General features: G+C 41.8%; 2 protein-coding genes across 2 annotated transcripts; both read right to left on the bottom strand.

Annotated features, from left to right (window-relative positions):
- Positions 1-1,066: 1,066 nt before the first annotated feature.
- Positions 1,067-5,591, bottom strand: eif3g (eukaryotic translation initiation factor 3, subunit G). Its single transcript, XM_041242030.1, has 10 exons — positions 5,508-5,591; positions 5,362-5,408; positions 4,818-4,906; positions 4,409-4,468; positions 4,095-4,199; positions 3,463-3,649; positions 2,749-2,856; positions 2,074-2,210; positions 1,280-1,386; positions 1,067-1,157 (listed from the first exon to the last, which is right to left on the bottom strand). The coding sequence occupies exons 1-10, from the start codon at positions 5,528-5,530 to the stop codon at positions 1,142-1,144; spliced, it is 879 nt and encodes a 292-aa protein (XP_041097964.1). The 5' UTR covers positions 5,531-5,591; the 3' UTR covers positions 1,067-1,141.
- A 456-nt stretch (positions 5,592-6,047) lies between these two features.
- Positions 6,048-9,857, bottom strand: LOC121309132 (P2Y purinoceptor 11-like). The gene has a single exon (XM_041242026.1). It carries the CDS (start codon positions 9,406-9,408, stop codon positions 8,455-8,457), a length of 954 nt encoding a protein of 317 aa, XP_041097960.1. The 5' UTR covers positions 9,409-9,857; the 3' UTR covers positions 6,048-8,454.
- Between the last annotated feature and the right edge of the window lie 4,167 nt (positions 9,858-14,024).

Raw genomic sequence — 14,024 nt, 5'->3', positions numbered from 1 at the left:
TTTCAGCTTGATAAATTGTGAACCCGGTTTAAATTTTCACACGGAGGCAAAAACGTAAACCACATGTAGGCAGGTAAGAAATACAGTGACGAGTACAATACCTCTGCCCGCATTATCCGCCTCATTCATTGGGATTTCTAATCTTCTTAAACCGCATGTCTTCCGCCCAGTGTCAGTGTCCTGTTTATTCAAAGAGCAGTGCCGGAGAGAGGATTTGCCTATAATGAATTAGGAAGCCCAATTATTGTCCGTAAATGATACACACACGCATTGCACGGGTGGTGCATGAAAACTGAAAACTTATTTCGTTTTTACTTACTTTTTATTTACCTTTTATTTTTATATTTTTTTTTTAGATAAATGCATTTTTGATTTTGTTTCCCTCAAATGCTTCCCATGTGTGCTGCTTTATCATGCCGACCCTTGAACCCAGCCAGTTGCCATGGAAACAGGTTTAAACGCGTCTCAAACTCCCCCAGTATTGGAGGGGTACAGCTCTGGAAGTCGAGCAGCAAACTCGATTTGCTATAACTCTGCAAAACACAACTGTACCATGTTACGTTTCCTATCTCTGTAACTATGATAAAGCATGTACGTATTTTATTTTTATTTTTTTTTTGAAGTTCTGTTAGGAGGGCAACTTCTCCAACTCCATAGAGTTCACAAAAGCTGTTTTAACATTTAAAAAAAATGTCACGACAAATTCGTGACAGGAGATATAAAACAGGTGGGATGTGTTCTACTTATTTATACAGAAACTTGTAAAAATCCTGGCCTGCCAAGTTTATACAGTGCCCACTTCAATAATACTTACATACAAGGATTCATTTTGTAGTCTGACATGTAGACAAAATCAAGGCGTTCGATAGATCAGACTAGTTACCTTGGTTATGAAGTTCAACAGCATCTCTTAGCAGCAGAAGCCAGTCTCTCTTGTGCAGAATTACATATAAAACAGTGTTACAGACCAGGGAAGCAGTCCATGCTTCAGTCATTTATATAGCCATGGCACTTGTACCATTAAAATATCTTTACAACAGTGTAGCATAAATAAAAACACACACGCTTGCAATGAACTTTGTTTATTTGTATTTAATTTTATTAACAACTCTTATCCTTGGAACGGCTGAATTCTTCAGTTCTAGTTGTTGGAAGGTCTGGTAAAAGAGAGAGAAAACATTATTACAATTTAAAGTAAATATAATTAGTTAATACACACAAAGCCCGTGCTTGTTGAGGCACAGCACACAGTGGGCTACTGACTGACACAAACACTTACTTGGCCCATTCAACGTTGAGGATCAAGTGATCATAACCGAAGCCCGAAACTCCAGCAATGGCTCTGGCAGCATCTTCGCGCCGATGAAAACTGATGAACGCAAACCCCTGGTAACGAAACAAAGACAAGGGGGGGGGAAAAAAAAGTGCTGTTAGATGCAAATCAAATGGGATTCTAAACCTCATGGGTAATGTTACGTTAACACACTGAATTACACACCGCTTTGCAGTTATATATATTTATATTTCTGGATGAATAGTGATTGTTTGGAATTATTTTACTGTCGTCTTGTTATTTTATTGAGTGTAGTTTACTCGGGTCTTTCTGCTGGCTCTGTGGGCGCCAAGTCAGTAAACTAAAATTTACAAAACCTGCTCCGTTTGCGCCACGTTTTGCCTCGTTAATTAACATGAGGTTCAGCTTCCTGCCTACATGCAGCTCCTTCCATCTAGCTGTGTAACTTCAGCATCAGTCCGTTTTACTTGTCAACACAAACGCCCTGCTAGCTTTGCGCTGATAGGAGGAGGTGCTGCTCTGCGAATACGACCTTGAAGAGCAAGTAGAAGGGTTCCGAAAAACTACAGCGTCCCAAATGCTGATCTGATCTCAAGCCCCAGTGCACTAGAGCTGACATTTTGAAAAGAGCTTTGAAACAGACTTTCAAAAAGTGTAAAAACTTGTCAGGATGTTAACAATAAAAATAAACCACAGATACGTTATTTAAATGGTTGCAACACTGTGTGTGGCGAAGTAGAATTCTATGTTAAAGAGAATTCTTAAGAGCCCCGAATTACCTTGGACTGGCCCGTGTTCTTGTCCTTAGCCAAGTAAATCCTGGAGATGGATCCGAAAGGCCGGAAGAGCTCCTGCAAGTCTGTCTCGCGCGTGTCCTCAGACAGGTTAGTGACACGGATGGTTGCGTTGTCATCAGCTGGGAAGATAAGAAAGACGTGACAAGAGAGACAACTAAAGAACTTCGGAGGCTTGGCGGTCCAGTGGGTAGAGAGAGGAGGATCCCGGTTCAATCCCGGCTCAGCCACCGCGTGTGACCCTGAGCAAGTCACTTGCGCTCCGTCCTTCGGACGAGATGTAAAACAAACAAGGTCCCATTGGAAGTGACTCCGCAGCAGCAGTTGCTCACCTCCTAGTCTGTACTCGCTTTGCTTCGTGAGGTCGAATGGAACCTGCCTAATGTTACGTTCACCTATTGAATTACATACCGCTTTGTAGTTTTCTCCCCACACTGAGAAACTGAAAAAATGTGACATTCCCAAATCTAACATGATATGCTACTATCCTACTATTACAGCTTCCAGTGGACTTTTGCAATATCATTTCCTGGTTTCTTTGATTATGTTCATATAGGGTTTTTTTTGTCTTAATCCTAGAATTCAAGGTAATGTAAAACATATGGCCATAGCTGTAGCGCAGCCCCATGCACCACATGCCCTATGTCCAGTGCCTGTTACCTCTGCGATTGGGTTGCATGGACTCCCCTCTCCGGGTCGCTCCATCTCGAAGGCTGGGAGGAACGTACTTCCCAGTCTTGCTCTGGGCCGGCTGTGCTGGTTCAGGCTCTGAAACAAAAACACACACGCTCCAACGCTCCAATCAAATTATTTCTCTGCTTTGTCATTTATTCAGAATGTACAACTGCTTCTCTCCTCCAAACGGAAGCCACCCATGCACCCAGCTTTGTAAACTACCATTCTTTCTTTCTTTAAATCAATATTATTTTTAAGCAGAGCTGAAGGAACCGATAACTCGATAAGCTGCTTCCCCATCCAGCGCTCAAAGAATATCACAGACCTCTGCAGAGCCTTTTGGAGATGTTATAGCAATAAAATAATGACTGGGATCTCATTATTGAGGAGTCTGGTGATAAAACGAGTGATCAGGAGAGGATTTATCAGTCTGCACGTCTATAAAGAGGTATGTGAAAAATACAGCGAACATGGGGTGGGGCTTGGCTGGAAATGCAGTATCCAGTGTCCTTTTGCGATTCAATGTCATTTAAACCTGTTTTACTCTGAAAAAAAAAAATTTTAAACAGCGTGTGTGAAAATAAATTGGACCAGACGCGCCTGACAAGGTTAAAAGCTGACACGTGTTTTTAAAAGGCTCAATCCCAACATTCCAGAAACGTCATTTCCGGATAATAAATAAAGACATGAGTGAGATACCTGAAGTCTTCTCCTTGTCGCCGGTGGTCAGGCCAAGCTGCTCGGCCAGCTCTTTCTGCATGGGCCCCAGCGTGTCCTTGTAGGGGCAGCGCGTGGTCCAGTGATCCCCTTTACAGATACGACACGACACGATCTTCTGCCCCTTCAGCTTGTTCATGGGGTCCTCCTCTTCTTGGCTATTAAGATCCTATCGAAGACAAAGAGTCCATCACCATTGCTTTAAAAGCAGGGGGGGTCAAAGTGAAGGTGCACTTTGGAAAGCATCATCTGCAAAAGACCTTGAAACAAATAATCAGATCAATTAAGTTGGATCAATTGGATTGAAAACCTGAAGACCCTGCGGCACTCGAGGGCTGGAGTTTAAAAGTATTATTAGGGTGATTTACTCGAGGATCTTCAACACTGAAAAAGACTCCCAGTGGAAATTTAATAAGCGTCTTTTAGAGTTTCTATATTCAGCTGTATTGAATGTTTAGCAGTTATAGCGGACGGACCTAAGGTGCTCTGTCCAGACTACAACATCTTTTGAAATTAGAAAGCCAAGAAGGGCACGATCTGGTCAGTACGTGGACACTCAGTGGCAGTGGATATATTACTGTTTGTTTTCTATATCAATGACTCATTCAGCTCACCTCTTTGCTTGAAATGAAGGTCATGTAGACATCGTCACTCACTGTGGTGGTGGCCACATTGGGGCCAGGCGCATCAAATTCAGACAGCCCAAACTTTTTCCAGTTCTGCGTTAAAAAAAAAAAAGAGGCATCCCGTCACATGATCTGGAGTCACAATATGTACTCTGCGTGTTCTATTACTTTAGTGTCAGAGAAATATTTAATATAACAAAAACAATTATTCAAGATTATTTACTTAACACACACACACACGGAAACTACACAAACCACCTACAGCTTACAAGTGAGAATCACTAAACATTTTAAGACAGTACCTTTCTCCTGGCGACCGCTTTAGAAGCTTTCCTCGTTTCGATTTTGAAGGTGCGGATAATCTGCAAACGAAACAAACAAGCACTGTGGGTTCAGTCAATCTGATAAGGAGCTCCATACTGAAATTACGCATTTTAAATCAGTTATTTAAAAAAAAAAGAAATGATATAGCGCCTTTCACAGTGGGCCACCATCACAAAGCGCTTTACAAGCTAGGAGACTAGGGTGTGTGAACCATGCATCAGCTACAGAGTCACTTACAACAACTTCTCACCCCCAAAGGCGCAGCACAAGGAGGTGAAGTGACTCGCTCGGGGTCACACACAGGGAGTCAGTGGCTGAGCTGGGATTTGGACCCTCCCGTTTCTTTAACCAGTGGACCACACAGCCTCCTAAAACGCGCACACCCACCTTACACTTCGTGCCATCTTCGTCCACCTTGTACTCGATGATCGTTTTGGTGTTTCCTTTAAGAATCTCTCTAGGTGGAGGGAGGGTACCTTAAAAACAAACGAGGCGAGGCATATCGATGGGAACTTCGGAACCTCTTGGAACGAATATTACATTCTGACGAGCACGACGTCATAAATATGTTGCAAAAAAAAATAAAATAAATAATAATCCTGAATTTATTTATTTATTTAAACCTTGTGTACTTGCAAGAAGAAAAAAAACAAACGTGTTTTTCATATATGGGCATGTTATAATATTGTCATATCGGTCACAGTGCACCGACAGTGTCTGTCTGTATTTGAAATATATTCTGTCAAGCTGTCTAAACGTGCCGATCAGCTCTGTGTTTTATTTCACATCACGCTTTATGAAGAAGAAAGACAAAAACAGCTAGTTAACGTCGATTGAAAACCACGCCAGTAACGTTTCGCTACACTTTGCTGTATTATATCAAGAACACATGTTTGTAAAAACCGGCCTGTTTATTTCCCTTTTAACAAACCTTCATCACCCTCCTCTTCGACTTGATCGGCCCAGCTGGGCTTGGAACTGTTAAAAAAAAAAAAAAAAAAAAAAAACGATATCAATCAATCGCTTCTGCCAACGTGTGAACGATGCATATATATAGTTTAATAACTCTCAACTCACTCGTCGTACTCTCCAGACGGCATGTCCCCACTCCGGTCTGAGCGCAGAAAGGCGGATTTGCACCCCGAGCAGAGGAAGATCGCTCAGTTGCACGATAATCTTTGCGGCGCTCCCTTCACAGCGACTCATGCAGGCGCGGAGTGGCTCTGCGATCATCTGGTTTCTGCAAAATGCTGGGGCAATTACCAAGTGTTATTACAGAGGCGTATATTAAAAAAATAAATAAAAAATACAAATCAAAAACCCGGTTTCGGAAGAACAATTAAAAGGCGTCGCTTATGTGACCTCTTGATTGCGTTATATTATAAAATGACAGGGACTTTAACGCAATAGGAACCCGCCTTTCCACATTCTCCAGGCAGTTGCGCGCAAAGTTCAAATCAAACGGTTTTACCAAGACCCTCCCAATTGTCTTGCTCTGTTGAATCAATAATAATAATAATAATAATAATAATAATAATAATAATAATAATAATAATAATAAAAGTTGGAACCACGTCAGTATTGTAATGAATGCGTGCAGTATGTACAGGGCGCAGGGCGCAGAATACAATCAGAACTAAAATGAAGCCTCTGTAACTGCTACTATGCACCTCTCAGGTCAGTATAAAACTATGCAGCCCAGTTAAAATCAACACATAGTTGCAGTGCCCCTTTTAATCAGTACAGCTGCAGATAAGAGATGGCTTTACACGGTTCCGCCGGCGCTGTAGCCGGGCTGCGCCGTGTGTGCAAGACCCCTGTAGCAGCGGGGTCCAGGGGAAAAGCAGCAACGAGGAGCAATTGTGTGCTGGATGTACAATACTTAAGACGCCGTGGTGCTTTTTAGCGATGTCGTAGTCAGATTAATTGAATTGACACGCGTGTGTTATCTGATGTTGGGTCTGCTTAGGGTCTCCAGCTTCAAGGTTTACCAACTACAGGGCAGGTCATGCCATTTGAGAAGTGACCACTAGAGGGCGTGCGTGCGCAGCTGTAATTATTGCCTCTTCTGAAACTGTGATTCTGCACCAAGGTTTTCCACTTAATAACTCACATTTGCAGATGGCTGATTTCACACAAGCATGTGAGAGAGTGTGGGGGGGATTCACTGAACACGCGGGAGTCAGAATGGTTATTTGATAACGCCTCACAGGTGCCCAAGCTTTATTTATTTATTTTTAATGCACAAAGGGGCATGCAGTGGATGAAAACAAAACACTGTAACAAAACTACAAACAAAGGGTGGTGCTTCTGGCAGCGCCCCGCAGCCGCCGCTGTCCGGTGCGGCTCGAGTTTCCGTGACCCCCTCTCTGCTCTCCTCTTCCTTCGATATCAATCACAGGGTTGCACGGATCTCCCCACCAGGGCTGCGTGATAAAGCGCCCGGCATCTCTGTGTCATCGTCATGAAGCAGACTTCTGAATATGACCAAACAGCAACTAGCTTTTTCAGAGATCTGCAGAGCGGACCATGCAACTTGTAGTTAGCAAGTTGAATGATACCTGACTGAGCTCTTGCCTCGGCTTTTATAAAACCTTTTCTCTGCTTTGTGTGTTAGAAGGCCCAATTAAATCTAATTATTTGAAAATATATATCCCTCGTAACATCACAACATGCTTTTCGATAGGCTGGCTTTGTTTCATGTGTATATGTCATGTATATAACAAAATAAAACTGAACAAAGTCTGTTAGAAGATTCATGGCTCACTTCTAAGTCTACTGTTGCAGACCCAGTTATTTCCATTTAAATCCTGGCTATAGAAACAGTTGAATGTAGCAGTCTCATATTGGCTTTTTCAGTTCTTGTACTAAGCTTGACCTCTCTCTGTTTTCTAAAAATCCCCCGTGCAAGCAGGTTTCAGGCACCTTGCTTACCTGCCAGGGCTAGTTTTAATTAATATGAAATTCCACTGTCAGCATTCTTCCAAATTCACTGTATGAAGTCATGCTTTGGCCAGATTCAAGAAACAGCTCGGACCGGTATCTCTACAGATAAGAGGCACACATCTCAATTGCAAGCAACTGCCAAGCTCTCATTAGTTTTATAACACAATGAGGTAATGCATATTAACTCTGTTTTTCTTTTACTTCCTGTTAGTTAATTTAAAAGTTCATACATAGCAAAAACCTTGAACTGAGGCCAGCGCTTGACAGCCAGGATTCATTTCTCTTATCTGTTGGTGTCCAGTTGCCTCGCTCATGCAATACGTTTTCTTAGTAAAATATAATAGTTTATACATAGCCAAGGGTCTAATATGGGAGATGCAATTGACCAGCAAACCAGCTTTGTCCTTCTTTACTCAAACTTACTCACAATAATGTTTGCAATAATAATGCCTACTATTATACTAGAATAAACGAAAATATAGAATCCTACAGTATTCCAAGTACTAATACAGAGTACATTATAAAAACATTTCTGAACTGCATGTTTTAACAAAATTCAAAGTTTTGCTGTGTGTGTCTTTACTCGTGAAATGATGGATCAATTTTGCAAATGTGTTAGCAATATTATTTTAAGCTTTTTAACAAAAACATTTTTAAATGAATACAAGATAAAAGAAACTGGTGTTAGCTAAGCGTGGTGGTACATACTTTTTGAATATGACCCTGTGTGTTTTTCACATTTTGTTTTATGCATATTTTTAAGAATAGAAAGGTCCTGTATAAGAATCATGTACTGATAGATGGCAATATATTTTGAGAAAAAAATATAACAACAGGAGTTGCTTTTTTTGTTGTTGTTATCTTGCAACCCCTGCCAAGGGGAAACTAAAAGTCTGTTCTTCAGTGTTTTCATCTTCTTGTTTACACCACCCCTGTGTGTGTGCGCGCTGCACACCGTCGAGCTCATTATAAAACTACAAGCTGAAACCAGGCATGCAGACCCTTCCATTACGCGCCGTGTTGCAGCACAATGCCACCGTTGCCACAGTGCATGCGATAAGGCACAAGTTCATAACAGTTACAAATCCACAGCAGTTTCCATCATATCATTTCTACCTGGAGTCTTTTTAACCGCTGTGGTGGACAATCCACAAATAGCCCTCATGTTGTCGAAAACCGACACGTAGAGCAGCGGATGGATGCACATGTTCAAAGTAACCAGCACCTTGCTAACTTGGTAGCCGTCATAGATTTTCATGCTGGGGTGGCGGGAGCAACTATCTCTGTTAAACAGGTTAACATTACGAAGAACGTGGTAGGGGATGAAGGACATCACGTACAGCACAATGACAATGGAAATCATGAGCCCTATCTTTCTTTTCTCCGCGGTCTTAACGTTGTCGTTTTTCCAAACCACCACGAGAATGGCAAAATAGGAAGCAAAAGTCGCCAAAAACGGCAACGCGCAGCCGAAGGAGGCCATGAACAAGCTATAGGGAATGTACTCTGTGATTTTATCATGCGTCGCGCTTCCCAGACACTCTGTTTTGTTTCCCCTCTCCTCCGTCATCGAAAAATTGAACACGGGTGAAGAAATGCCGATCACCAAGACCCACACAGCGAGGCTGACCACCTTTGCGTGCTTGGGTTGCACGTAGCTGTGCATGAAAAACGGGTGCACGACCCCGACGTAGCGGTTCAGACTGATGCAGGTGATGAAAAAGATGCTCCCGTATAAATTGCAGGTAAACAGGAACCGTTCTGCCCGACAGAGCGCGTCGCCGAAGATCCAGTTCTTGTCGTTCTTGTAGTAAAGGATTAACAGGGGCAAGGACAGCACGTAGAGGACGTCGCAAACAGCCAGGTTAAAGACAAAGACGATTCCTGTGTGCCAGTTTCTTCTTTCTCGGGTGAGCAAAAGCCATATAGCCAGGCTGTTGCCCAAAAATGCCACGCAAAACTCCACCCCGAATACCGGAGGCAAAAACTTTTCTTGGAAAGTAGAATTCATGTTTTTTGTACAGTTCAACATTTTTTTAATTTAATTAATTAAAAAAACATGTTTTTTTCCTTTCTTTTTAGTCGGTGGGATTCTGATTCCAATAAACAGGTTTCACTTTGCCTTGTACTTGCCTTGTACAGGGTGAAACGAGAAAAGGCGTTGTTGGTATCTTCAAATCGACAGCAGGAAGACAAAAAATCACTTCCTCATTCAGTTGCAGATCAGATCGTGTAAAAAATAGCGTGTCTACAAAGTCTGACACTTTTTGTGTTTGTAAATCCAGCGATTCAATGTCTTTAGTTCGGTTGCGTGCGGTGCCCTTTCTACAGGAGAAGAGAAGGCATGAGCGAATTGACATTCTCGTTTAACACGAGAATGTCAATTGCGAGCTCATGTTCCCAAGACAGGTTATTGCTTTATTTAAATGTGAATGTCCTGTTTTGCGCAGAGACTTTACTGCGCAAAAGCTGCCCTGTATTGCAGAAGGATTAGAATAACTGCGCTCCAACAGTCGAATCTACCTTGGGGGATGTAAACTGACTGGACTGTCAACTGTGTCTGTTAACGTATACTGGGGGCGGGGGGGGGGTACATCGCATTTTTCTGTGTTAATCTTTAAAAAGTTTGCAGGAGACTGCCGGTTTCCTGCTGTCTGCTGGTGAGTTCCTTGATAAAGTGAGTCATGCGGAATACACGCAATAATACGCAATACGCAGCTTAAACAGCCTCTCCCGGTCCTCACACGCTATATAATGTATAAGCAGGGTCGTCTAACAAAGCCAAGCCAGTATAGGAGCGTGCACGGCTACAGCGGGGGCAACTCAAGCTAAGCCACCACCTTGCCGTGCAGTAAGTAATCCCACTACGCCAGCTCTATAAAGAAGGAGCGCTAACATTTGATGTTACTCGATTTTGCCCTATAGTTTAACAGAACGTTTATTTTGTTGGGAAAGAGCAATGCATGAACCACAAGAAAGCAGAGAAAAAGCAAAGTGGAGTTCAATGTTTAATGAGATAAAATATAATTTTTGCACTTGCAAACACAGAATATATCAAATCGATCCTTTTTTTTCCCTCCAGGGCTTCCTAAAAACAGGCATATTAGTGAGCAGCTACACAAATCAGACATCGCCGTTCACACGGCAGCATCTCAGTTAGTTACATCGGTGAATTGGAGATGTGGTTGAGGACTGGGTCAACAAAATGCATTCAAATCCAAATAACTCGGCGCTCCAACTAAACAGAACCTAGCGAGTCCTCACCTCGAATGGAGTTCAGCTACTGTATTCCATTGACGAAATAATCCCATTCTCACAGCTAGCAAAGCAAGACAACGGAGTTTCATTTTACAAGCTAAAATAATCACATGGGAGCCATTCCAGATCTCCCACAACCCCTCTCCCAGGCAGAGCCGGTGCCGGGCTAAGAATGTAGCAGCAGCGCCAACCGCAGCGCCTTCTCTATGTATGATCCAGCAGCTCTCCGGCTGCTGAACACGTCGCGCTTCGAGATACTGGCTTCACACTCGGCACACGCAAGTACACTGTGATTCCTAAGGTCTGTGCAAACTCCCAGCGCTTTCAAAGATCTTAATATTAAATAAAAGAGCTAAATACCGTAAAATACAACAAAGATAATTAAAGATTTTAAATACAAAGAAATTGCCACTGTCAGTTATTATTATTATTATTATTATTATTATTATTATTATTATTATTATTATATTATTATTATTATTGCATGACTACTGCAGTGCCAATGGTTTGGAGGTGTTCCTCGTGCAATTGTGGCAACAATACTAATAGCTCCCTTTTTAAATTGTCCTTTTGTAAGTTTTGCAACTCCCGAATTCAGCTTTTTTTTTAAATCAGTTCTTTACGCTCATTAATAGCATGCATATCAGAGGAGATCTATAGCTCCCTCGTCTGCATGATTAACACACAAAGCACAAACGAGGTGAGAAACAAAACAGAGCAATACATAGAATAAAAATGAACATGGATCCCGAACTTGCAAGTATGCCTTATTATTAAATACAGCGTCCATTATTTAAAAAATGCATCGTCTGCTTGTTGTCTGACTCTATGAATTAATAACAACGGCTTCATTTAAAAAAAGATGCATTTCTTTAAGAAGTTTGTCTTAGGCTGCAATCTGTTTCCACGTGTACGATCCATTGTTGACGCATTATTAAGTGTCTATTATTAAAACTACCCTGTATATTTACGTCTTATTAATTAAGTACCCGCTGAAAAATAGAGATGCTACTATTTGATTTCATATTGCCACAACATCCGGGGAATTATACTGCAGTCACCCGATCTGATTAAGATAAGTCGATTCAATGGGCCGTTATCAAGCAAAAATCCTCCCATTGGAGTGGGTCAGAAGGTACCTGCTAGCGCCCAGCAGGTAGAGTCGGTCCGGATCAAGTGCTTTAATAGACGTCAGATGTAGTAGCCGCTAGAGGGCGCTAAAGGTTGCTGGACAATATACACACAATGTTTTATTTCACAGAACACCGTGTGGTGCGTTCTGTTTTCCTGTCGCTGTTTGAGGGCACTGTGACAGGTGAATTCAGTTTCTGTTAGGGTTTTACACACACACACACACACACACACACACACACACGACAGGAATGCAAATACGACTCCCAATGCATAGCAGTTTGCTCCATTCCTGGTTTTGCTTTGGGTTTAAGAAGACACACCTGAGCTTGTTAGCTATACACACTGTGGCTAGTCAAGCTGGTAGTAAAACCTGGAGTCGGTGAAACTGCTCTGCAATAGGACTTGTTTCACGAGCTGTCAAGTTTACACGATCCAGCAGGACCTCAGGCAAAATGTCTAGAAATAAGTGCCGCTTGTTCAGAACAAAAAAATCAGTTGAGTTGGTTTCTTTGGTATTGTTTGTGGTGTCTGCACTCCACTTCCCTTGTGATCGGTTACTCTTGTGTTTGAGATAGTGTTAGAAGTGAGATAGTAGTTTAAAATAATTAAATGTCTTTTTTAATCAAGCAAATTTGATTTCCCAGTACCAGTTTAAACGCAGTGTCAGTGTGCACTTTGCAGCGCGCTGCATTTCAAAGTTATGCGTTTGCAAAGTCTTTTTAATTTTGAATTTCAGGTACATCATTCCTTAATTCGGTTAATTCACCGTCTTTTCATATCAACAGTGAATTGTCGATTTTTCTGAAGTCAGGTAGTGCAATAGAGGGAATACTGTGCAGATTATATATAATGAGAGAGGTAGATCCTGCTGTGGGTTTATGGAGTTGTTTGCAATAGGTTCCACCAACACTGATCAGAGTTGGTTTCAATTCCTGTTTATCAATTCCATCAATTTTAAAATCAATTTCCAGTTCCCTGTTAATCGATTTCAGCAGCAGTGGAGCGTGGCAGCATTATTCTGTTAAAACGAGCTTCTCAAAGTGGAAACAAATTGCTTAAATTGAAGTCTCTGTTTTGCAACAATTGCATCTCTCCAAATATCAGATCCGATTCATTCGAAGGAACGGGAATTAAAAAAAAAAACAGGAATTGACCCGACTCTCCTCACTAGCAAACAACACACAGGAGCAGAGCGCGCATTAAAATCCCGATTCGATGCTGCTACTTTTGTTCGTTGTTTTACTTTTTTCTTTTAGAAACTGCAAATGCTTGAATCGGTCTGGTGAGATGGTGCCCTAGCTGTTGGAAATCAGCAGCAGAACGCGATGTTGTCCAGACCGACTGGAGAAGAGAAGAGTGACGGATGCGCTAGCTTGAAATTCGTACCCGCGTGTTGCGTAATGCGCATTGTTAATTAAGAAAACAGTTGCGAATGACCTTAAAGGCCTAATTTGAGAAACGTTTCATGTGAGGACAAACAATCGTATATAAATCGTATTTTTATTCATGCAAACCTGAAATAAAATTTAGTAATACAAAGTTGACCTAATTGTGTTTCTAAAAACGCACAGCAGCAAAACCGTGTGAGTCATAGCAGAGACCACCACAAGTAAGGTCTCCGAGTCTGCAATTATAGACGCTTGAATTTTACCGGCAGCACTCTAGGCGTACAGACCCCACTAAAACCACGAATGACTGAGCCGCTCTGTGGAAAGTGAAGCTGCGAGGGGGCTGACAGTTTAGACAGGAAATCCACTGAGGGGGTAAAAGCACCTGATTTCAGAGAACAGCAGCGATGTTAGCTGGAAACGTGCAGTTGAAGCATGCTGTACGCTGTGAAGGGAAGCCTGCAGCTATGGCCATACGTGTTGCATCACCCAGAGATAACCAATTTTTCGTTAACAATGACATGTTTAATTACACACCGCTTTGTAGTTTTCCATATACTTCATGAAAACATTTGATATTTTGAAATCTAACATGAAACAATATTGCTACTATGGCTTCCAGTACGGACACTGTAGAAATTCGTGAAATAAACCAAGGATCTCACAAACTAAACGGAAACCAGTGCACATCGAGCAGCGTGCGTCATACTTCAAGCAAATACTCTTTAAGCTGTAATAAAATACAGGTTGACTGTCTCCGCGCGTCTGTGTGTGTGTATATATATCTCTATCTATCTATCTATCTATCTATCTATCTATATATATATATATATATATATATATATATATATATATATATACAGTTGTA

Source organism: Polyodon spathula, unplaced genomic scaffold (genome assembly GCF_017654505.1).
Source record: "Polyodon spathula isolate WHYD16114869_AA unplaced genomic scaffold, ASM1765450v1 scaffolds_892, whole genome shotgun sequence".
Classification (NCBI taxonomy): Eukaryota; Metazoa; Chordata; class Actinopteri; order Acipenseriformes; family Polyodontidae; genus Polyodon; species Polyodon spathula.
Note: the sequence above shows the minus strand (reverse complement) of the source record. Positions and strands in the feature narration are given on the sequence as shown.